At 38.1% G+C, this 25,136-nt stretch overlaps 1 protein-coding gene across 1 annotated transcript in view; it reads left to right on the top strand.

The window, feature by feature from the left end:
- Nucleotides 1-25,136, top strand: part of itpr1b (inositol 1,4,5-trisphosphate receptor, type 1b) — a gene marked incomplete in the record, with an annotated part of 134,739 nt that overhangs the window by 44,687 nt on the left and 64,916 nt on the right. The window contains 9 exon segments of the mRNA XM_014021964.1: nucleotides 688-808; nucleotides 887-1,071; nucleotides 5,142-5,290; nucleotides 6,291-6,402; nucleotides 9,542-9,577; nucleotides 14,308-14,343; nucleotides 15,232-15,279; nucleotides 17,099-17,228; nucleotides 19,599-19,783. Coding sequence (XP_013877418.1) covers nucleotides 688-808; nucleotides 887-1,071; nucleotides 5,142-5,290; nucleotides 6,291-6,402; nucleotides 9,542-9,577; nucleotides 14,308-14,343; nucleotides 15,232-15,279; nucleotides 17,099-17,228; nucleotides 19,599-19,783 — 1,002 coding nt within the window.

Below are 25,136 nucleotides of genomic sequence, written 5' to 3'. Positions count from 1 at the left end.
CACACACACACACACCCTGCCCCAGTAACACCCTGTACTGTGGTTTTATCTAAAGATTATATGTCAATTTGAAAAAGATCAGTACCGCCCAAACCTACTTCTGGAAGCCATGTCTTGTCCCCCCCATGACTTTCCCAATAAACCGTGACCAGTGTCCTTCGTAGATTTCTAAATCTCTTGAGAAAAAACTTTGTGCTTGTTTATCAATTACATTTGCCTTATCAATAGCTTGTTGCCTGTTTTTAGGAAGTTTCCTAGAAAATGTAGGTTTACCTCYATGGATTGGTGTGACTTTTCAGAGTATTCAATGTGCAAAGGTTTACCATTAAATGGTGACACAGCAAAACGTTTCCTTTTTCTTTTGCACCAGGCAGCCTTTCTTGGAAAACTAACTGAGGTATTTGTTGTGCTTTAGGGCTGTTGGCAGGTAGAAGCCAGTTCTGCTTTTTTTAACATTGGTGTGACGTCCTGTGTTTGGTACGCAAAATTCAGATTTAGAGTACCTGCTGCTCCTGAAGTCATTGGCTTTTCCACAACGACAAAGTATGCTCAGAATATCATGTCTTAAATTGAATAAAATTGTCACTTTGTAGCTGTGAAGTTGTTAGTGTAATACATTCCAAACAATATTTATCTCCTTCATTTCATTCACTCATCCTTGATATTTTTTTTAAACTTGTCTTCCAGACTCGTCAGCCGGTTTTTGTGCAGCTGCTCCAGGGAGTCTTCAGAGTGTACCACTGCAACTGGCTCAACCCTGTTCAGAAGGCCTCGGTTGAAGCTTGTATTAAAGTTCTCTCAGACGTGGGTAAGCAGCAAACTAACAGACTGCTGATTTCTGCGTAAGCGCCAAATATTGTTTAAAACTGGCACATCTGCTTTCCAGCAAAGAGCAGAGCGATCGCCATCCCAGTGGATCTTGACAGCCAAGTGAACAACTTGTTTGTTAAGTCCAACAACGTTGTGCAGAAGAGTATTCTCAACTGGAGACTGTCGGCTAAGAACACCTCCAGACGAGACTCCAGCCTGTGTGCCTCGAAAGACTATAGAAACATCATAGAGAGGCTGCAGGTTAGTAGCTCATGCTGTTTTTTTTCTGCATTTTTTATCTAACCAGACATCTCAACATTAACCTACAGAAAACAAGAAGATGTTGCACTAAGAACAACATAATAAAAAACATCAATACAAAAGCAGGTCCAAATTAAAGTTCTAGCATTCCCTGGAAAAAAAAAGTTGTATGGGAAAATTCTGATTCGTTAATTATGTTGCTGTCAGAGCCCGATACTGGATCAGATCAGCCCCATCCCTAAAACCAACACACAGACATGATCTCTCTTTCACTTTCAGTGACACGCATTGAAATTTACTGACTAAAAAGCAGCTGATAACACAGGGTTTCTATACCCCCAATAATACTTAAATTTACTCAGACTCTTGTTTGTGTTTAGAACCATTAACAGGTTTTAGAGAAAATGAGGAAGTAATATGATAAAAGTTCAATTATTAGGAAAATAATTCAATCTTTTTCACTGTCAGGCTAAATGAGGTGCTGTAGCAAAGATACTAATACCTTACATAACCCATCACAGAACATGCACATGCTCAAAAAATATTGTGTTTAAATGGATTGGTATATTTTCTGTGAAAAAAATGAGTTTGGTATGGATTTAAAATGGTTTATTGGACCTGCAGAGGTCAATCAGGTCTCTCTATCAGTGTCCTTACTGCTGGCAGTATACCAAGAGTGATGTAATTCTTTTGGTAACTGTGTGGCATACACAGTTCTGCAGAAGTAGTTTGTAATGTTATTCATTAAAACGTGTTTGCACTAAGAAAAGTTGCTCCACCCCACATTCTTTTTAACGCATGACTCAGTTTTTACTGGAACAATGTAAAAATCACTGACCTGCCTGGTTCAGGTCGGCTGTTATCCTAACATACAGGAAGCACTGGGTTTGGCTGAGATGCTCAGTCTGTTCTAAAATTATTTGATGACATAAAGGATGTGTAATTTGTCACGGGTGTAAAGAGGTTCATTTAGGTTATGTACTAAGTTGTTCCCAGACAAAGCATAAAGGGATTCCCGCAGCTGTTTTTTCCCCCTTCCTTCTTTTTACCTTACAGTCTTCTGCTGTCTCATGTTATGATTTATCTCATCAGATAGCTCTTTTGTCAAAGCAACCAAAGCAGCAGTCATCATAACAAAACTGTTTTTTTTTATCATGAGTTAACTTGACTGAAAGTACTTAAAAAACATCTTGATGGTGACTCATTAATCATTTGGTTTGGTTACATTAAATACATGTTTGTTTGTTTTTTAAAGTGACTGTCGACCTTCTTTTGCCTGAATAAGCAATATAATAATAATCAATAAATTAACCTAAAAGGATTTTGGTATTTGTAAATGAAATTTAAAAATCCCTTTTAAATTCAGATTACTACTCTGTGGAAAAACTATAATCATAAATATAATAAAATAAAATGTTTAACATTTGTGATCATTAAAGTCCAATCAATATCTGCTGCTTGTTGCAAAGATCAGGTGAGGTCGCAGGGAGGCCATTTCTCTCTGTCCACAGCCACCTTGTCCAGCTCTCTCAGAAGGATTTCAAGGCGTTCCAAGGCCAGAAGATAATCGGTCCAGTATGTCCTGGGTCTTCCTCCCAGTTGGACATGACTGAAACACCTCCCTAGGGAGTCATCCAGAGGGCATCCTTATCGTTACGAGATGCCTGAACCACCTCAACTGGCTCCTCTTGTTGTAGAGGAGCAGCAGCTCTAAATTCTTGGATAACCAAACATCTCACCCTATTTTTAAGGGAGTGCCCAATTAAGCTGTGGGGGAAAAAAATAAAAAAATTTCGACCACCTTTATCTATAATCTCATTCTTTCAGTCACTACCAAGCGTTTGTGAACATAGGTGAGGGGATGAGCATAGATAGACCAGTAAACAAAGAGGTTTGCATTGCACCTCACCTCAGAAATTAGGCCACCATTTTGGCTAAATTTGGATTGTTTTCAATGACATACATGTACGGAAGATTAGGGATGCACAATATATTGGCATTGACATTGGTATCGACCGATATTAGTCRTTTTTTAGAATATCTGTATTGGCCCAATATACAAAACGGGGCCGATGTTAATGTCCAATATTGATTTCCCATGTTTTAGCTTTGTGTTTCTGTTTTGGGAGGTGAAATATTTGGTCGAGTGGTATCTGTTTGGCTACGTTCACACTGCAGGCAAATCCGACCCAAATCCGATTTTTTTTTGACCCATCTGACTCCTATCCGATTTTTTTATGACGGTCTGAACGAGACAAATCCGATTTTTTCAAATCCGACCCAGGCCGTTTCAGTATGTGGTTTTAAATCGGATATATATCTGATGTTTTCAAAGTGACTGCAGTGTGAACGCTCATGTCACATTCATCTGACTTTTTCATCAGTGAGGAGGAGGTGAAGGATCGATAAGACACTAACCTCAAGTCTCGCTGTTTAAATCTGCAGCTCCGTGTGTTTACAGCTCCAAAACACAAGTCCAGTTGCTTCATCTTTTTACTTTTCATTTTCCACGTAGATAGTATGATAATAACATGTCCAGCCCGGGTCACGGAGAGTATCGATCCTAAAGTTAGATACTCGGTCGATACTTTTTTCCAGCTCGTAGTTTCGTAAAAAAAAAAAGGCTTCACTGGAGCATCCCGGTCAGAGGCAGGTTCAGATATAAACACTGAACTAAAGAAGCATGTCAGATAATTATTTAATCGGCTCTGATTAAACAACAACTTCCGATTCGATGCGCAAAATGTAGCATCCATGCTAGCTCTGTAAACAAACAAGCCGGCTGATGAGACGTCACGTCTTTTACTGCGCATGATGTCACATCAGTGCTGTGTAGCGTTCACACAGGGGTCTGATGCAGGTCACATTTAAAATGTAATGTGAACGTTCACACAAAAAGATCGGATTTTTTCAAAAAATCGGAACTAAGCATTAAGACCTGCAGTGTGAACGTGGCCTTTGATCGTGATAGTGATGTGTGCAGACAGGAATAACTGAAGTAGAGATCTATGTCAGATGTCTGGTTGTTTATTTACAGTATCAAAAAAGACACAAGTGTGTTTGTGCGTATATGTAGTATATAAATAATTTGTTTGTTTGTGTAATATCAGTAAATATCGGTTATCGGCCATAGCACCATAATATCGGATACCGATATCGGCTGAAATTTTCATATTGGTGCATCCTACTGAAGATGCTGTGGTCAGATGAGAATAAAATTTAGTTTTCTATCAGCAGGAACATTCATCTTTTGGGGGGAAAACAGATTTAGATCTTTTTGGAAATTCTTGAGTGAAACTTGTTGAAATCTTGAAACTGAGACTGATGCCAGCAGGAAAATGACACTAAGCACACGGCTGAACCAACACAACTGTGGTTTAAAGAGAAACCCGTTGTTTGAGTATGATAGGTAGTTGCTACTGTATGCAGTTGAACATTGTGTYTTTTTGCTTTTTATTGTTGAAGCATTGGATTTTTATTAATATCCTTTGGGTTCAATAAAGTATATTTATCTATCGGAATGTTTGAAAAGGCCCAGTCAAAGCCTCGACCTCAGTTCAACCGAGTAACTTGACTTTGACTTAAAGATCGTTGCATGTGAGCAGCTTCCGTCCAACCCAAAGGAGGTGGAGCAGTTTTGTCACTGGTCTCATTTAACCAGTTAAATGGACCAAGCTTGTGGAAACCTAACTGAAGAGACTCACTGCTGTGGTTGCTGCAAAAAGTTGCTCTGCAAAGAACTGATTTTATTAAGTGGACAGTGTGCTGAATCCCTTATTTTGGTGGGGGGGGGGGTGCTTTGTCTTGTTTGTTTCATATAATCTATTTGCACTTTAAAGTGGTGGTGTAAAATAAAATATTAAAATGCCCCACAATTCTCTTAGATTCCAGGTTGTACAGCAACAACACAAAGTGAATACTGAGGGGTGGAATATTGGGATTAGAACTTTCTTAACTTACACTTTTCCTTAGACAAACAGAGATTAATTTGACAAAAAGAATGTAAACCTTGTAAGTTCAGACAAATGTTCTTGGTTTAATGTATTTTCTTGTTTTGTCATTCTGCTCAGGACATTGTATCGGCCCTGGAGGACCGTTTGAGGCCGCTGGTCCAAGCTGAGCTCTCTGTGCTGGTGGATGTCCTGCATCGTCCAGAGCTGCTGTTCCCTGAGAACACAGAAGCTCGCAAGAAATGTGAAAGTGGAGGATTCATCTCAAAGTGAGGCTTGATTTCAGATTCCATTGTTGGCATTGATGTAGTCAAAATACTCCTCTTGGTTTTAAGAAATGTTTTATTACAGTCATTTTAATAACTTAATTCTAAAAGAAACCAGAACTGCAGAGTCCCAGTGTGTTTAGTTTAGAGCAGTGGTTCCCAAATTTTTCAGCTTTTGACCCACAAAATACCAGCAGCAGAGACCTGTGACCCCAGCTGTTGGTTGATAAATGTTGTTTTCACGTCCAATAAACAGGAGCAAAGTAAAAATATTTATTACTCTTTTTTTGTCCGTTTTAGGTACACTAACTTTTTTGTAACAACAAAGGCAAAAAATTATTTGTAATTTTTTAGTGTAATTAATTCATAAAATCTTTTCAGGACCCCACTTTGATGTTTCGGACCCCACTGTGGGTCCCGAACCACTGGTCTAGAGGACATGGCGAACCTAACATCTCTAAGTTGTTTGACAAAAGTTATAAATTCTTCTGGTAAAAGATAAAACTGTACAAAGACAAAAAATCTATATTAACCACAAAAAATAAATTATTAGGATGATGATTTTTTATGCCTCCACCTGAGGTTGGTTGTCCATCTATGTATTACTGGGTGTCCGTCACGCTGTCTTGTATCTCCTGATATCAGTCAAAATTAACATGATARTTGTTCTTGGCCCAACGGAGGTCTGAAAACCTTTTAGGGTCAAAGGTCAAAGCTGAAGGTCAGATAAAGTGATCTTTGTTGCCTGAATCCCCTTATTTTGAATGGTACACATAAGTGGCTGGTCACTTARTTAATGAAGTGGTAAATATCAAAGTGGAACTCGTGTTTAGACATTATTATAATTACATACTTAGAATATTTAAGTCCAAAAATAGAGGTCAACAGGTAACTGCATGCCCAGTGCTTTAAATGCAGACGAGTCAAGGGCAGGTGTAGGCGTACGAGTGCATCGAGTTCTACCTTGTTTATTTATCTCTCTTGCTTTCTTCTCTTTTACCAGATTAATCAAACACACCAAACAGCTCCTGGAGGAGAACGAGGAGCGTTTGTGCATCAAAGTTCTCCAGACGCTCAGGGAAATGATGACGAAGGACCGCGGCTATGGGGTGAAGGTAAGATAAGTCTTATGTTTTGTCTGATTGTAGTTGTGCCAAGGGATGGGCAAAATTGTATCGTGTGCAGTTAATCGTCAGCAAGATACTTTGCATCTGCTGCAGTTAGTGCCACATGATGACAACGTTTATTTGTGTTCGATCTATCACGCGAGCATGCGAGTCCGTGGCATATTGCATCACTAAAGATTGTGGAGAAGGTGGGTTTCAGTTCACAGTTTACTAATTTAACCTGTTAAAATGAAGAAGTTAATTTGGCTGATCTGTAAACACGTGGTAAATAATTTAGAGTCAAAAACATGCAAGTATCATCTGTTAATTGGTGTAATACTGCTGCTCTTAAAGGTGATTATGCCAGTATCGCCCAACTCTAACTCTAATGGTCCACAGCAGCAGGATCATTTTGGGCACAACTAAGCTACATAATCAGAATAAAACCTGTGACATCTCAGGACACTTATCCAACATGYGACCGTTTAAACATTAAAATGTTCCTTTTTGGAGTTCATGTGATACCACAGCAGCTTTGGTTGTTTAACTYTTACATTTTTTTAAAACTTTTTTTTTATTGTTTTTCAAATATTTGATAAAAATTGATCTCACTCAGGGGAAAAATAAATTCTCATTGCTTTCCTCCCCAGAATACTTGTGCTGTACAAACGAGTGCTCAAAGTTAAGAATACCTGCATAATTAGCACCATTAACAACATGCATGCCTCCACACTATCATTTTACACACCATTCATTGGCAACTAATGGGCTCTTCTACTAACACAAAATCTATTATTGCCTTTTACTATCAGCTCATTTTCCACTGATGGCTGCAAATACTGTAACTGCAGAGTAAAGCAAAATCCAGCTCAAAGCTAAATTTGACTTCTTAGTTGTTAAACTAAAGGCAGTATTTTTTTATGTTTGAGTTAGTAATTGGTTTAGGAATTTGGTCACATTTCGTGACATCTGGTAAATTCAATTTGGCTAAAATTTTATTACCATTTGTTTTGTGCACGCAAACAGAGGCTTAGCTGTTGTTGTAATGTGTGTAGTTCTTCATATAGTTGGGCAAGAAACCCACCAACTGCACCGATGAGCAGGAAGAACTCGTGAAGGCGTCATTGAGCAATTTTTGCTTTAATAAAGCTCAGACCTGGGAAATTTGGAATCGTCAAAATTCAAAATGACCGCCTGTGTCCTGGGGGGCGGGGGGTAGTTCTTTATCAGCCAGTTCATTTCAGTAAAAACCAAACTGGTAGCAACACAAATCTGCAAAACAAACACAACCATATTTTATGCATGTTTTTTTTTTGGATCTACAACCCTGATTCYAATGAAGTTGGGACGTTGTGTAAAACATAAATATAAACAGAATATAATGATTTGCAAATCCTTTGAAACCTGTATTCAGTTGAATACAAAGACAATATATTTAATGTTTAAACAGATAAATTGTATTGTTCTTTGCAAATATTCACCAATTTTGAATTTGATGCCTGCAACATGTTCAAAGAAAGCTGGGAAAGTTAAAAAAAAATGCTCCAAAAAGACTCATTTGTTCACACTCAAGGATGGGCAAGGTTCACCACTTTGTGAGCAACATACTGTAGTATGTTAGTTTCTCAACATACAACTTCAAGGAATTAAGGGATTTCATCGTCTACAGTCCATAACATCACCAAACAAATTCAGAGAATCTGGGTACTAGACCAGCCTGCCTGCAGTCCAGACCTGTCTCACAAGTTGAAGTTGTTCATCGAGCATGAAAGGGAAAGAATTCCAGCTCCAAAGCTTCAACAAATAGTGTCCTCAATTCACAAACACTTATTGAGTGTTGTTAAAAGGAAAGCTGTTGTAACACAGTGGTAAACATAAACCAGCTGTTTTGGAACATGTTGCAGGCATCAAAATCAAAATGAGTGAGTATTTGAAAAAAACAACAAAAAACATTAAAGTTTATCCATTTGAACATTAACTATCTTGTCTTTGCAGTGTATTCAATTGAATGTAAGTTTAAAAGGATTTTCATCATTTTATTTTTATTCATGTTTTAAACAACGTCCCAACTTCATTGGAATTGGGGATGTACTTTGAGATTTTAGTGTGCCTTGGGTGTATTTATTTTAAAACCTAATTTTCAGGCCTTTGGTTTGTTTATCTGAAGAAATCACTAAATGTTCTAAAACTGCTCCTCAACCCCTAATTTACACTACATGCGTCACGGCTCTGCTCCGCTCCGGTCCGACCTCGGCAGCAAATACACACCCACTATAATCAATGGGAGTGTTTACACTGGCTGTGTAGGGTGGCGGTGAGCGGATGGCGATCCATCAAAAATTAGATCCGATCCTATTTCTGCCAGATGCCGGAGCTGCGCCGGAGTCAATTTTTAAAGATCATGTCGCACCAACAGGAAGAGGAACGAGCACAACATCCGTATTTTCAAAATAAGACACTATTAGGCTGGATAATTTGTTAGCATAATGTCGAAATCCCAGCTATATTAATCAATATATGGATATATTTCTACACAAATGCTGTCAGAGTGTATCGTTCTGTTTGGGAAGCAGATGGAAACGTAGCATGAAGCATATGTTTACACACACGATACACGCGGATTTTATTTTGAAATCAGAAGATTCAGAAAGACGACAGCGAGACAGTTTCAACATAGATACCAAAAGCCTTTATATCGTTGTTTTCAGCTGTGTTTGGAGTTTGTCTTTCACAGAATTAATTATTTTTTGCTGTGACTTCCACATTTATCACTGGATTTATCACGCGATCTCCTTCCTCCACACTCTGTCGGAGCGGAGCTGAGCGGAGGCTGTATAAATTGAGACACAAACTAACAGCTGCGACCTGCGCACCGCAGCGCAGCGGAGACACATGTAGTGTAAATCCGGGATGACAAATCTTTTCAAACCCTTTGAATGTTATTTAGTTTCGGACAAGCCTAATAAGGTCTTTGCTTCATTGCTGGAAACAAAATAACGTTTGGCAATTAGGTGTAAAATTAGCTTTCCCAATTTGAATAACTCCACATGGTGTGTGTGTATGACAGCTTTGCTCATTTGTAAAGGGGGCTTTCAACTCACTAACAAGCTCTACTAACTCTCTGCCTCCTATACTTTTTCTCTTGCAGCTGATTGCCTTTGATGATGAGATGGATGTGGCTGAGGTCGATCATTTTACTTACTATTGAAATTCATTATTTGTCTCCCACTAACAATGCAGACATATTTGTGCTTCAAGTAGACTTTTTCTCTTTGCCGTCCCATCAGTGAGTCGTGTCAGCAGCTTAGCCCATCCCTCCCTCCCCGCTGTGTTTACATGTTATTATTTATAGTTGTTGGGAACTCTGTGTTAAAGTGTAGCTCACGTTAACAGCTCGGATTACGCTGTTGTGCTCGTCTGTCCTGCTTTGACATGTTTGTGTAGCTGTTTGTTCTTAAGTAGAAAATACTTCAGTTGACTTTATATTACTATGTAAATTCATAAAAAAATCAAGCATAAAACATTCAAGTTAATTCAGTGTATTATTATAAAATCAATTCATTAGAAAATTAATCTAGGGGTACAATACAAAAAGCAACAAGTTCAAATCACTCAATCTAATTCAGTCTGAAACAGATTCAAATATATTTAATTATATTTAAATTAAAATAGAATACAGTCAAATTCACTATTACAAATGCCAGTTTAATCAAATTAAATGCATACGGTCATTGTTTGTGTGTAGTTTTAAAGTATTCAACTCTCTCTTTTATTTTTATTTTTTGGCAACCAATTGTAAGTTTCATTTTTTTATATTTAACTCAGAATTTTGTAGATTTAACTTATAACAATCTGTATTGTTTGGATTTTTTTTTCCCCCAACAGTTTACATAAACAGAAATCATTTTGTGAGCAATTAATTTTCAATAATAGAAATCTGTCAGACTGCAGTGGATATTTTATGGAAAACTGTAAATTAGAATTTACTAAGGTGTGTGTGGTCTGTCATGTAAGTAATATAAACATTTTTCAGAAAAGAAAACCATTTTGAACTGTAGCTTAACACTAGTTATTTTTCTTAAATACTATTTCTCTTAATTTATACAATACTTATAAATATAAAAATATTGTAAGCTTGTAAAAGAATTATTGTGTTTTGCTTTTGAGTTTGGTTTAATATTCAACCTATGCTCATTTTCTTGCATTTTTTATATTACTTTTATAGTTCACTTAATTTAATAAATAAATTACATTACATCTGAATACTTTACATATATTTAATCATACAATAATTATGCAACCATACACTTGAGGTTCTGCCTTTTAAAATAGTCTAAATTAAATCAACACAAACCAAATGTAGTTTGCATATATTAAAAACCTGAGTTGTTTTACTGCAGTAAATTATCAAAAAACATCCAGTTTTGTCATGATGGATAGTAGTAACATATCTAATTTACTTGTGAGTCTATTGCTGCCATCAGTAAGTGAGTAAACTACATACAGCATATGTTGTATAGAAGGGCGAAAGTCATGACCTTTCCATAAAAAGCTAACTCTGGTTTCTGTCTTGAGCTCACATATTTGAGTCATTGTGACTAAAGTTTTATATATATATATATATATATATATGAGAGAGAGCGAGAGAGAGACTCTGACCATGAGGATGAACATAGATTTAATGCAATATTAAACCTCTTTGCTGCGTGTTTTTAACTTAATCCAATTTCTCAAAACTCAAACATTGTCACAGTGGTAACATTTGCCCTAGCAGGGGGAAAAAAACTAGGAAAATACCTCTGGTGAGTAAAAGAGAAAAACAAAACAGGCCAGTGGTACAATACTCGTGATCGAGGTGCTGTGTGTGAGAGAAGTGAACAAAGATGTCGGGTGAGGAAATGGAGAGAATTTGAAGGAAAGGGTCTTTCCAGAGTTGCAGGAAGCAGCAATGCTCTCAGTTTTTCTGTTACACGTCTGTCTTGTGTTCCCTCCTTCCCTCCCTCTTTTTTTACTTGCTGTTTGCTGCTAAAGYGTTGGAAAGCCCCAGCTTCCACAAAAATAGGACTGTTCTCACAGAGCAGGGCTTTGTTTCAACAGCTCTCCCCATTAGCAGTAACTTAAGAATGTGGACCCCCAGCACATGCGGGGTGTCACTCAGTCATGCTTCTGCTCACGTTAACAGCAGCATTCAGACTGATAGCAGCATGTTTAGCACGCTGGGACAGGTAGGACTAAACTGTCCTCATACTTAGGTAAGAGTTTATCCTGATGCTGCGCTCTGACCCATCATATAAAACACACCACTCACTGAAAACACCCYGCCAAAGATTCTCAGGAGTGAGTGCAGCTGTTAGTTTCACTACTGTCTGACAGGATCCATCACACTTSTTCTTGTTGCTGCATGCCCCCGCCGCAGGCTGGCTTTTACATAGTCAGGGTCATGAAACAGGAATGACTTTTTRCACAGTAGCATTTCAGTCTTCAGCAGCAGAGAGGCGAGACCATGAGAGCCAGGGAAGAACCAGACACGGCGGGCCTGCAAGGTTCATTGTCGTATGATTCACCGCATGYGTTTCTGATTCCCTCCCACTCACGCCTTTGTTTGAGTGGTTGAAATGTTTCAGGTGATGAGCAGGAGATGGTATGTCTGGCTTGAAGAGCTATTCCAGACATTTTGAAGTGRGGTTCTRTGGAAGAATGAACATCTGACCCGTTGAGAAAGCTCTTCGAACAGCCTCGGTTTGGCAGGAGCGATGAGCTAACGGCTAGTCTGTACAATCCAAAACCAAAGTGGATTGCTGTCGTCTTAAAATGGTATAAATCCAAAAAAGGTTTTATGTCCTGTTCTTGCYGTTGCTGTTTTCGAAGTATTTACTCAGAGGTCATTTTCTTTCGGCTGTTTATCGTCRGCTGCTTTCAGACTTTGATCTTTGCTGCGAACAGACTAGCCTTTAGCTCGTCAGTCTTGTTGGACTGAGGCCATCCCAAAAGTTATTTTTACAGTTAATGTAATAGTTGTTTATGATCTTTCTACAGAAACTCACTTTAATTTGAACAGAATGTTTTTTTTAAAAAAGGATTGAGAGTACACATCTGTACAAACTGAAGTTTTTTAAAATCTTTTTTTAAGTTTTTGCTTTCTTAATTTTGCCCTACCAGCTTTATAAGTTTCACTTTAATCTATTTTTCCCAAGAATTTTGTGTTTACTTTTCAGGGAAGTCCCCTCCCATTTCCCTTTTGCTTTGTTTCAGCCATCTTTTCAGCTTTTAGTTCCCACATCTTTCTCTTGTCCTCATTTATCCTGGCCGTTTCTGCATAGAATTGATTCCTGAATTTGATGGTCTCTGTCATTGTTTTCACTCAACAGGGGGCGCTGCAGACACTTCTCAGCAATACAAAGCTTCAAACCCAGTTTCCTTTGCCTCAATGCTGCAGTAGTTGGGCTTCAGCCAGTTCTCAAGCAGCAGTTACAAAGGAGACAATAGTTTGTTTCCTTATTCTTTTTTTTTTCCACAGATGTGTAACCCTGAGTAGTAATTATCAACAGAAGTGCAGTGCAGAGTGCATTTTTATTTACACCATAAACTGAGGAGGCACGGTCATTGCAGTGCTAATTTACCTGATGTCGTTTCCCTTTTCTTTCAACTCTTACATTAAATTATGTTGGTTGAGCTTTTCAGCTTTAATGTCGGTCAGAAATGATTTGATTTCTTTGAAAAAAAAAAAGATGCACAACTCAATCATGGCGACCAGCTCTGAGCACAGCTTCAGTGCACGATGATGCATCAAAACGTTTCTGTGGAAATCAGTGTGTTGACGTTAAAGGAGGCTTCATTCAGGGAAATTCCTGTCCAGTTGCACAATAAATCAGCACGTCTATGTTAGGCTTTGTGTTTGTGTTTACTTTTTCCACATTTGCAGCCCCCTCTGCACTGAGGTTTCTTTCTCTTAGACGTGTTCGTCACTTAAGCAGCGACTCATAAAACTGGAAAAAAAGAAAGTATTCGTCAAATATCATCAGATTTGATTGAGCTTTAATTCATTTAGTGCTTATTAAATTAATTAAGACTTACCACGTAGTTCTTTTTTCCCCTCTAAATGTCATTTTTAACAGAAAAATTTGTTTGTATTTCATAGTTTTCATTTGTATTCAGTGTTTTTGTGTGCATAACAAATGTACAAGACACTAAGTTGTGATCTTTTGTATTTATTTACTTATAGATGGATAGGTTTGAAAGGAATGAAAATGGACAGTAGAAAAAAATAATTCAATGCAATCCTCAGCTTTTGTTTGATTTGTTTGGTTATGCTTCTAAAAGGTGGTTTGTTGTAATACATTTTATTTTAAACTCTATTTTTGGCATGATTTTGAAAAAAAAATTTCCCCAGTACAAAACAATGCTTTAACTTCTGGATATTTTAGCCTCTCAATACACAGTGCTGACTTTGCTCATATTTTTCTTGCGGTGTGTAAAAGCACCGTCATGCTGAGGATGGGCAGCAACACGTAGCAATAGGTTAAAAAGCCACCAGAAAATGCTGAGCACACGAGTGTTGCATCATAACCAGGGGCTTTGAGGTGGAGATGTGGAAAAATCTTTTTTTTTTTCTTTCTACAGAGTTTCCACTGTTTTGCTGCAACAGGTTAACGCTGCTTATCATCCATGTTTTATCAGTAACCAAGCCTCATAAAAGCTTTTACCATCAATGTTTTCCTTCGCTCATGGCTTTAAGTCACGCATCGTTTTGCATGTTACTGAGTAAAAAAGTCATTTATTTTTTTGTTTTTATTTTTTGTGGATCCGGTGTCGTACAGGTAGTTTTAAAGGGTTCTGCAGTTTACAGACTAAGCAGGTCAAGAAATCTAAACCCCTTCCAACCTAAACTAACGCCATCCTTTTATCTCCAATCAGCTGGCACCTCCACCCGAGCCGGAAGTTCCCGCAGAGGTGTGTTTTTAAAAACCATTGGTCATGGCTGATCAGAGATCACGTGTTCTCTTTATGCGCCATCTTCATCTTGTTGTACTTGTGCACCTCGTTTGACATGTCTGAATCTAGAAAAGAGTCTCTGTCCATCCTCATATATTTCCCCTTTTTACCCACCCCCACCCATCGCAGCTGCACCAGTTGATTAGTCTTTTGCTCCTTGTTCAGCAGGATGGCAGTGAGGGTGGGGTTCAAAGTCATGAGCACAATGTTTCCCCATGCCACATGGGTTGTGAGAGTACATGACCTTAGAGCTCACGGCTTTATTATGTAACCTGGATGTTTTCCTCCTTTTCTTTCTCACGGTTTACAGTTTCAGTTTAAGGTTGCTTGCTTTAGGCCTTTTTTCTATGTAAATCATTTTTGGTATTTTGAGACCGTGACGATAGGCAAAGTAATGAGAGAGTCACTTCAGAGCAAAGCCATCAAAGCCACACGTTTCTCCCACAACGAACTGCGGACTTGTGCTCATTTAGAGCTTTTATAAGTTGAACTTAAAGGTTTTGGTGGGAAATGTTCGGCGCTTGTGTCGCAGCACAAACTGCCCATGAGAGCGTTGCAGATGTCGGATGTTTTAGAATGAATAGCGGCCTGTCCCTTGCATGAAACCTTGCATGACTTTGACTCAGCCTCACATCTTTCCTGACACAACCACTTCCCTCTGAACTGCATGATTGAATCTGCACCCTGTTTCCTGCATGCTTTTAAAGTAACTAATGTGCACTGTATTAACACCCTACTTTGTTCTCTAATTACTTTCCCAAATTTCCTTTTCCAAACTTTTCCTTTTATTCTTTGCATTTATTCTTCTTATTTCACTGCTTTCTGCTAACTCACATCACCTTTAAGGAGCTTGATCCCAACCAGCCACTGAAGCAAGTGGAAGATCAAAGGAGGGTAGGTAAAGCATTTGGTTTGCTGTGGTCTGGTTGAGCTCCCCACCTTACTAATGATGGACAACTAACTGTTGTGAGGCCCTCACAGTCGCACTGCTTCCACAGCATGGCCCCCCACTCACTCCCCCGACACTTTATAGTACTTGTGAGGAGGCTCATCAGGAGGGCCTTCGCTCTGGTTCTCCACCTCCTCACTCCTGCAGTGAATGTTGAATGCAGCCGATTGTTGGCATAGTCCTGTGTTTTGTTTTTGTCCTTCTCAGGAGAACGTTTTTATTTATCTGTGTTCTCTTTACGTCTCCAACACTTTTTTAAATTTTATTTTAATTTTTTTCTGTATTTACACTTAATCATCTAAGAAATTTTTTGAAAGAGTTGAGCAGGTTGGTCAAACAAATAATTTTTTTGTCATGGAAATTAGAAATCATGAGGATATTTATTTAAATGTGACATATCGTGCAAAATCCATTTTTTTAAGTTAATAAATACATTTTGTTGTGGACTTCGAGTCTCTAGGATTGCAGAAAAGTTTTATTTAGTCTCTCCATACAGTAGATACCTTTATTTTCGGTTTGAGTCATATTTTTGATCCCGTTYAGTTTTCTCTATTTTCTATGACTTTTTCTAATCTATTAAGTCAAATTATTTGTGACAAAACTGCCAAATAAGATCTGGACTTACCAACTACAAYTTGGTCATTTTCATTCTCTTCTGGCTCTGGGTCAGACTCTGGATCCAACATGTAAGACTGGATGGACAAGTCCTCCCTTGTTGACATGGTTTAATTAATTTGTAAATAAAATGTTTCTGTGCAGCTAGATAGTTATATATCTGCTATCAAACTACAATGGACCAGTTTGTAAGGCCTTGTTTTGATTTAAAACAGGGAGGCCCAAACATGTTCCCTGAGAGGGCCAAAATTAAAATCATTCTGAGGGCCACGGGCCAAAGGTAATAAAATAGTACATGAAATGCAAATATTCCTTAAGTGAAGAAATTTTAATTTTTATAATTAAGCTAGCAGCCAGTGTGGTTGCCCACTTTCTTTTATTTGTTTGTTTTCAGCCCATGGACATGGAGAAAATTCAACATACGCTCGGGCAGCAAAGGCTCATGGGACTTTTCATAATTTAAAATTTGAGTATATGGTGTCTTACAAGGTGTGCAAATCTAGATATGGGCTTAAATCTAATCTAAATGTCTCTTGTAGTTACTTGTATTTTATATTTAATTTTAACATTATTCAAATATAAAGTGAGTACCATGAGTTAAGACTATCTGACTACAGCTCCTTGTACCTATAGTTGCACCAGTGGTTTAGTGGAAATATAGTGTTTCTACATAAGACATGAGATTACAATCTAGTAACCAGGAAAACTGCTGGTGGGCCAAATCAAATGGCTTGGCGGGCCAATTTTGGCACCTCTGRTTTAAAGAGACAGCCTCAAAACGAGTTGATCTGAGACACAACTCTGAAAATGAGTGTAAGAGGGGCTTGTGGAGTTACAGTGAGGAGGAATTCAGACCAAGTATTGTATTTCCACTTTATAAAGACCCCAACTGAATGATTTAAATGTGAAAAAGAAGGATTTAAATCAGGATATGTCTCTTTTTAATAATAATTGATCAAAAAGCTGTTGTGTCTTTAACTTTTTTATCTTTTTGAATGTTTTGTTGTGTCCAAGAATTTTCACAATGTGGAACTTGAACCATCAAACTGTATGAAAGTAATTTATGTAAACATTTCATAGACTTGAGATAATACATTTCCATGATGTTGTTTGAGCTTCATTCGTTGCAATATTTTTACCCCCTTATAGGGCGAGGCTCTGCGGCAGATTTTAGTCAACCGATACTATGGAAACGTTAAATCTGGCCAAAGAAGAGAGAGCCTCACATCCTACAGCAACGGTCCACTCGCTACCGGAGCACCAGGAAAACCACCTGCCCGTGAGTTTCACAGTAATATACTGATGTACCTGCAGGATCATGCTTCGAAAAACTAAAAAAGGTTTTAAATTACTCAAGTAAATTAGTCCAGTGCAAGTTTGTGTTTCATTGACATGTAAAAAATAAAAAAAATAGATGAGTTTTGGTGAAATGTATGAAATGTAGCAGTGGTGCTTGTGTTTGTTTAATTATGTTTCCGTTAGCAGGCTGCAAAACAATTTCAATTTTTAGAATTTTAAACTACTATAGCACACACAAAGATTAAATTTGGACAGCTAAATTGAAATATTTGTTCAGTAAAGAGGCATCTGAAAACAAAATTATTCATTACAAAATAAATAATTATTACAATCAATTACAAATTAAAATAAAAAAAACATTAAAAGAGCAGTAAAAGCTAAAATAATACACTGACTCAAAATAAACCAACAGCTCTGCTGGAACTCATACTTTTATATGAACACTAATTAAAAACAGAGTTTTAAGCAGAGATTTAAAAAAGTATGGAGAGTAAAATATACATTTCTGGATGGATGTGTGTATGGGTGAATGAGAAGCATACATACTAAGCCAGGATCAGTTACTGTTTTAACATTTATCACTTTCCACCAAAAGATGATTTTTTTTTTTTTTGCCCGTGTTTGTTTTCTATACTTTATCAAAAATCTCATCAACCCCTGAACAGATTTTATTAAACATCTCAAAAATAATCCTTGGATGTACATCTGCAGCTGATTAACTTCTGAAATGATCTCAATTCAAGATGACCACCACAGCCTGCTGACCTTAGCTTGACACTAAAATGACTGTAGCTCAGTCTAATTTAGATATCTTTGATGTGGTGGCAGCTGAGTCATTCGCTCCAAACACCAACACCCTAGTGTGACATCTTGAGATATCACATGAGATAACACATTATTTTCAAGATTAGACCAGAACAACTATAACTGTTTTTCTCATCATGACATGATCTTATGTTGAGAACCCTGGCATAAAAGGGTAGTGGTGGAACTGCATCGCTATTTAAATGTTTGTTTTTTTCAATAGCAAGTGTAGAAAAAACTTTATTTTTAAGCGGAACTGAAAATAAACACTAAAAACACAGTTACTAAGTWAAAAAAAAACTTTCTCAATGTTTGCAAATCTTACACAATGGGTTTGCAGAAAAACCGGGCAGAAATCAAGGAATATTAAAACACTAAAGCGAAATTTCCTTTTTATTATCATCTTATAGACTTGTTGATTCAGGAAGTTTGATGAAGTGGCTTTTAGAGTTATATCATTCCAGTTGGGCTTCAGCTCTGTGATGACTCATCATTTTACCTGTGAGCTTCTGGAATGGAGAAAAGCACAAGACATAATCCTCAGTGGTGACCTCGCGCTCCTTTAAGCCCTTTTCTTTCACAGCGGCGGCGTCACTGAGCGTGTCGGCCCTCGTCTCGGCCTAACATGGGCCGTGTTGTTGCCAGGAGACCGGCGTTCCAAGCTCTGTGTAAAATGGGATGTGTTGTTGATTCAGTTGCTTGTCCAGCCAGCGATGGCTCTGATGGGTGTCGTTATGTCACCAAACTCCTCCCTGACCGCATTTAGTCATTGGCAACAGTGAATAAAATGAAAGCGCCTCCACAGATTAAAGACACAAGACGTGACTGTATGATGGTTTTATCAGCTTGTTGCAAGCAACCTCTTTAACAACTTAACAGCTTTGTTCTTAAAACAATTAATCCTTCGTAGAGGCACGATATGCAGACTGTTTATTTCTTTATGGCATTTCTTAGATACTCCGTTTGTCAACTAAGCATGGTTGTGAATTTGAAAAAGTCAACATAAATTTGGCACAGAAAGTAAGGAAATTGGTGTTTGGTAGGTTATTTCTTTGTTGTAACAATGCTTCGTGGCATTAAATCTGATACTGCTGGAAAGCCTTAATTTCCSCTTTAAATGGTGCCACATTTGTAAGGAACATGCATTTGTGGAATGAGCGGTAGAGCTGAGTATGTGGGTTGCACACATAAAAAATAAACAAGAGGACCAAAGGACTTTCCTGGTGTGAATACACCCTTAAACTCTGAGCGGACCTTATATGGAAGACCTCRATGCTTTAGATTAGTTGTTCTCAACCTATTTTCCTCAAAGTCTCCTTCCTTGCTTCCAAACCAAGCTGAGCCCCCAACCAGGTGCACAGGATAAGATTTTTTTGTTAAGAAGCRTTGTTACAACAAAGAGATAATCTACCAACCATGAATATCCTAACGTTTTGTGCTAAGTATCTTTACCTTCCTCTTAAATTTGTAAAACACTTTAAACAAAGTGTGAAATAACATGGAATTATATGAAAGATAATTGGTTTCACTTCTGTGACCCCCTCAGTCGTCAGCTCTGGGATCGGAGGTCGAGGGGAGCTGAGTTTGGCCGAGGTCCAGTGCCACCTCGACAAAGAAGGAGCGTCTGATCTCGTCATAGACCTGATCATGAATGCCACCAGCGATCGGATCTTCCAGGAGAGCATATTGCTGGCCATCGCACTGCTGGAGGGTGGAAACACAGTCATCCAGGTAAGACGAGGCGACTGGGTTCAGCTCAGCGTGGGTGTGAATTTATTTAATCTCCCGTTAAGGCCGCTATTAAAATGGATTGCACTAAAAGCATTCCCATTAGCGAGCCATGATTAGAATCTCAACAGAAAGACAATGCTGTGCACGTCTGCGAGTGTATAATCCTCTACATGTGAGCAGATGAGCGCTGCAGAAAACAAGTTCACCTTTTTTTTAAACCTACGTTTCAAATTGGAGGGGGAGGGGAAAAAACGGAAAATAAGTTTCAACAAAGAAACGTAAATGAGGACAAACAATGGGAGAGGTCCAAAATGTGCAGACAAATCCATCATTACTCACAAAAGGGTTGTTGAGGCAACATTAAATCTTTTCAAATCTGTGAAAAGGGAAGGCTCAGGGTTAAGAGCCACTGTTTGTTAAATCATTTCATCTTTTCAAACTGTTTTTTATTTGTCAAGTCTTTGCACGTTTTTGTCTCGGTGTTTGTGGCGCTCTTAACCCAGGCATTCAGGTTTGTAGAGTTTTTTTTATTTTATTTTTTCAGGGGCATGTGTTAAATGTTATGTAATATGCTTTTATTTGCATATTTGCGTTACCTGAAGTAACCTGAGGTCCTCCAGTGTATACAAAGGCCCTCACATGACTCCTGTTACATAAGCTGCTGCCTGCCTCTCTGGCTGGGTGAGTGCCGCCCAGAGCCTCGGGCGTCCTGACATTCCTTCCAAACTCCTAACTGGGTCATGCTTTGCTTATGGAAAGAGGACAGTAAAAGGAACAACAGGCCTCAGGAGCTTTAGTGGATTCTCTGTTGCCACTTGAGGAAATACCACTCCTTGTAGCCTCCCTCCCATAAACACTCACTTGACTCTTTGACTCAAGTGTCTTTGCACGAGGCTTTTTAAATGTCAGAGCGTGTTGATGAGGGTTATGAAGGGTATTCAGCAGGTATTTATCTGAGAATGCTTCTTTACATACTGGATCATTCTGAAGAGTTTTGTCTTGTTATGTTTACAAAACTGAATGCATTTTTTGGTTGTTCATTAGGCTATTGTGAGTGCGTTATTACTTGGCAATCAAGGACAATGTTCTCTTAGTACATTTGAAAGAAAAATTGAGAATTGTCATTAAAAGTATGAATGCTTTTATCTATGAAATCCGTTGAAAAAGGCAGTTTTATATCTTTGCTGTTTTAAAACAAAGAACTACAGCTTGAACTCTGCAAAGCAAAAAATCTTGCAAAAAGACAGACTAGTTTTTCGAGTGTGTGGGTTATTTATTTATTTATATATTTTTCCTCTTTTACCATGATACAGAGACAAGAAAGCTTTGTTTCAAAGATTATCTGTGATCCGGAGTGAATTTACTACACATCAGCAGATGCATCACATTTTCCTGTCTTGCACAACAATTGGTTGCATGCCCTTCTGTTAGGACAGAAGGGTTCTTGTTGTCTAAATGAAAAACAGGACAAAAACATGCACACCAGATTGATGCAAGCAGTCTGCATGTTTGTTTTCAGGGCAATCTAGAGCTGAAACTTTGCCAACAAACTTTCTGGGGGAAAAAAAAAAACAAGAACTGGAAAGAAAACTGTGGAGTCTTTAGTTGTTTTTAGAATAAATCTATGCAGTACCCAGAGGTTTAAGGTCACTGGTCGRTCAAAAGAAAAAAAAAGATAGCTTTTCGTATTTGCCACTATCCTCGTACCGATAAGGACTCATTTTGTTTCAGAAAATCTTTGAATAAATTAAAAACACTGTCAAGGAAACAGAAAAAAGTTTATTACAGTTTAAATTGACAAAGTTAAGGGTGGTGATCTAAGGCTGGAGTTCCTGCTAAAACAAACTAGAACTAACTGTACAGCTGGTAGGATGAGTGACAGCAGAGTTAGTCTACTGAAGAAGGCGTGTTAAAAAAAAACATCAAAGAACATGACCTTAGAAAACATACATGAACTGATCTAACTGGTCTGTTGATTATACAATCCAGTGCCATGAGTGAGCTGCATTAAAACATTTACTTCTCAGGTTGGCAGAGGTAGACCACGGCTGGTTTTATGACACCTCATCACCTGAAGGCACTTGTGTAATGAATGATTAGAAACGCTCATCTGGTGAGTCACCCAAAGAACCAATGAATCACTTAGTCTAAGACATTTATAAGACTGAAACGAAACTTTATGGCTAATAAATGTATTTTCTACAGTAAAAACTGGACTGAGAAATTCCACAGATTAGGCTTTTTTTTAAAACATACTGCATCATTTTTGAGTTTTAATTCTTAGTAAATTTTGGTATTTAACAAAGTCAGTAAATAGTTAAAGTCAAGACTGCAACTATCTTAAAGTGTTGGTTTTAAACAACCTGTTCTACGCTGACTTGTATCCGGTTTGTTAAACAGGAACTTCTGTCTGCAGCATTAAATGTAGAGTTCCACAAGGTTCTAATCTGGGCCCTGTTTTTTTATGTATGTATGCTTGTATGTATGTATGTATATATATGTATGTATGTATATGTATGTATGTACAGTGGTTTGCAAAAGTATTCATACCCCTTGAACTTTTCCATATTTTGTCACATTACAACCACAAACATAAATATATTTCACTGGAATTTAATGTGAAAGACCAACACAAAGTGGTATACAATTGTGAAGTGGAAGCAAAATTTTACATGAATCAAAACATTTTTTACAACTAAAAAACTGAAAAGTGTGACGTGCAAAAGTATTCAGCCCCCTTTTCCCTGAGTGCAACCAATTGCATTCAGAAGTTGCCTGATGACTGCTAATGGCTCAAAAGGGTCCACCTGTGTGTAATCTAATCTCAGTACAAATACAGCTGCTCCGTGACGGCCTCAGATGTTGGTTAAGAGAATATTGGGGAGCAAACAGCATCATGAAGTCCAAAGAACACACCAGACAGGTTAGGAATATGGTTTTGGAGAAGTTTAAAGCAGGCTTAGGTTATAAAAAGATTTCCCAAGCTTTGAACATCTCACGGAGCACTGTTCAATCCATCATCCGGAAATGGAAAGAGTATGGCACCACAGTAAACCTGCCAAGACAAGGCCGTCCACCTAAACTTACAGGCCGAACAAGGAGATCACTGATCAGAGAGGCAGCCAAGAGGCCCATGGTGACTCTGGATGAAATGCAGAGAGCCACAGCTCAGGTGGGGGAAACTGTCCACAGGACAACAATTAGTCGTGCAATACACAAATGTGGTCTTTATGGAAGAGTGGCAAGGAGAAAGCCATTGTTAAAAGAAAACCATRAGAAGTCCCGTTTGCAGTTTGCCAGAAGCCATGTTGAGGACACAGCAAACATGTGGAAGAAGGTGCTTTGGTCAGACGAGACCAAAATTGAACTTTTTGGCCACAAGAACACTGCACATCACTCTGAAAACACCATCCCCACTGTCAAATATGGTGGTGGCAGCATCATGCTCTGGGGGTGCTTCTCTTCAGCAGGGACTGGGAAGTTGGTCAAAGTTGATGGGAAGATGGATGGAGCCAAATACAGGGCAATCTTGGAAGAAAACCTGTTGGAGTCAGCAAAAGATTTGAGACTGGGGCGGAGGTTCACCTTCCAGCAGGACAACGACCCTAAACATAAAGCCAAAGCTACAATGGAGTGGTTTAAAAAAAAGAATATTCATGTGTTAGAATGGCCCAGTCAAAGTCCAGACCTAAACCCAATTGAGAATTTGTGGCAAGATCTCAAAACTGCTGTTCACAAACGCTCTCCATCCAATCTGACTGAGCTTGAGCTGTTTTGCAAGGAGGAATGGGCAAGAATTGCAGTCACTAGATGTGCAAAGCTGGTGGAGACATACCCTAAAAGACTTGCAGCTGTAATTGCAGCAAAAGGTGGCTCCACAAAGTATTGACTCAGGGGGGCTGAATAATTTTGCACATCGCACTTTTCAGTTTTTTATTTGTAAAAAATGTTTTGATTCATGTAAAATTTTGCTTCCACTTCACAATTGTATACCACTTTGTGTTGGTCTTTCACATTAAATTCCAGTGAAATATATTTATGTTTGTGGTTGTAATGTGACAAAATATGGAAAAGTTCAAGGGGTATGAATACTTTTGCAAACCACTGTATATATATGTATGTATGTGTGTGTGTGTGTGTGTATATATATATATATATATATATATAATATATATAAAATATATATAAAATATATATACGTTTTTTTCTTAGATACAGTATGTCCTGCTCTGCTGCTTTGTAGATGATAATCAAATAGACTTGCTCATAAAAATCTAATCAAACAATTTTTTTTAATTCTTTACTGGACTATTCCATCAAGCAATACATGAATTCAAAAAAAGTAAAAGTCTTGGTCTTGTCTCAGTCTCACTACACTCTGGTCTTAGTCTTGATTTGGTCCCTGGTTAGGTGGTCTTGACTACAACACTAATCAGAGGTTGTGAAAATATCGATTTGTTGTTTGTATATAAAAATCACCAAAACAAGTTCATTGGAATAATTGAAAGTCTATATAACTCAGTTCTTCTTTATATTTTCCTTTTCCAAATAAAAGTTTGAAACTATTAATTTTATTCTTTTATTAATTTTCATAAAGATAAAGGTTAAAAGCATCTGTGAGAGAAGTGGGGAGCAGCAAGGGATTGGTGGGGGGCTTGGAAGTAAGAAAGGGGGACTTTGAGAAAATTAGTTTGGGAACCACTAATCTTAAGCATCAAAGTCTTCCAGTTCTTCTCACAGACTTCAGCTAGGTCTGCCACCCATCCCGTAAAATACGGAGTTGTTCTTTATCCAGCCAATAAATGTCACAATTTGTTCCATATTTTCATAATGTCCAACAAACCAGTACTTAAAAAGACCCTCCTCTCCTCCCCGGACTTTGCTCCTCTGTGTGTCTGCTCTCACCACACTGCTTGTGTCCTGCTCACAGTGAGACACACACACCCACTTGGTTTATAGAACACACACCTTTTAAAGATGTCCAGTATACTCGATGTTACGCCACGTCCTCAAAGTGAAAACGTTTACAAAAGTCCAGACGTGACGTGAGTAGGAGTGTCTTTGGCTGCAGCGACAGAGGAGATGATTACAAGACAAACTGTAAAATGCGTTGGTGACTTTGTTTTTTGGTTTTGTTTTTTCGACCCCCAAAACTTTATTGTAAACAAAAGAACTTGGTACAAAATAACAACACAAGGGGCAGGGGTGTTGAAACAAATATAGGTTACTAAAAAGAAATATGTCAAAATAATACGAGGAACTCCAAAAGTCATTCAAGGTTTTTRTGCCTTTTTGATTAGCGTAGAAATGAATTGAGTGCATTTAATGTGAGCAATCTTATCAGTTGACAAAA

This window comes from Austrofundulus limnaeus, unplaced genomic scaffold, assembly GCF_001266775.1.
Source record: "Austrofundulus limnaeus strain Quisiro unplaced genomic scaffold, Austrofundulus_limnaeus-1.0 Scaffold312, whole genome shotgun sequence".
Classification (NCBI taxonomy): domain Eukaryota; kingdom Metazoa; phylum Chordata; class Actinopteri; order Cyprinodontiformes; family Rivulidae; genus Austrofundulus; species Austrofundulus limnaeus.
Note: the sequence above shows the minus strand (reverse complement) of the source record. Positions and strands in the feature narration are given on the sequence as shown.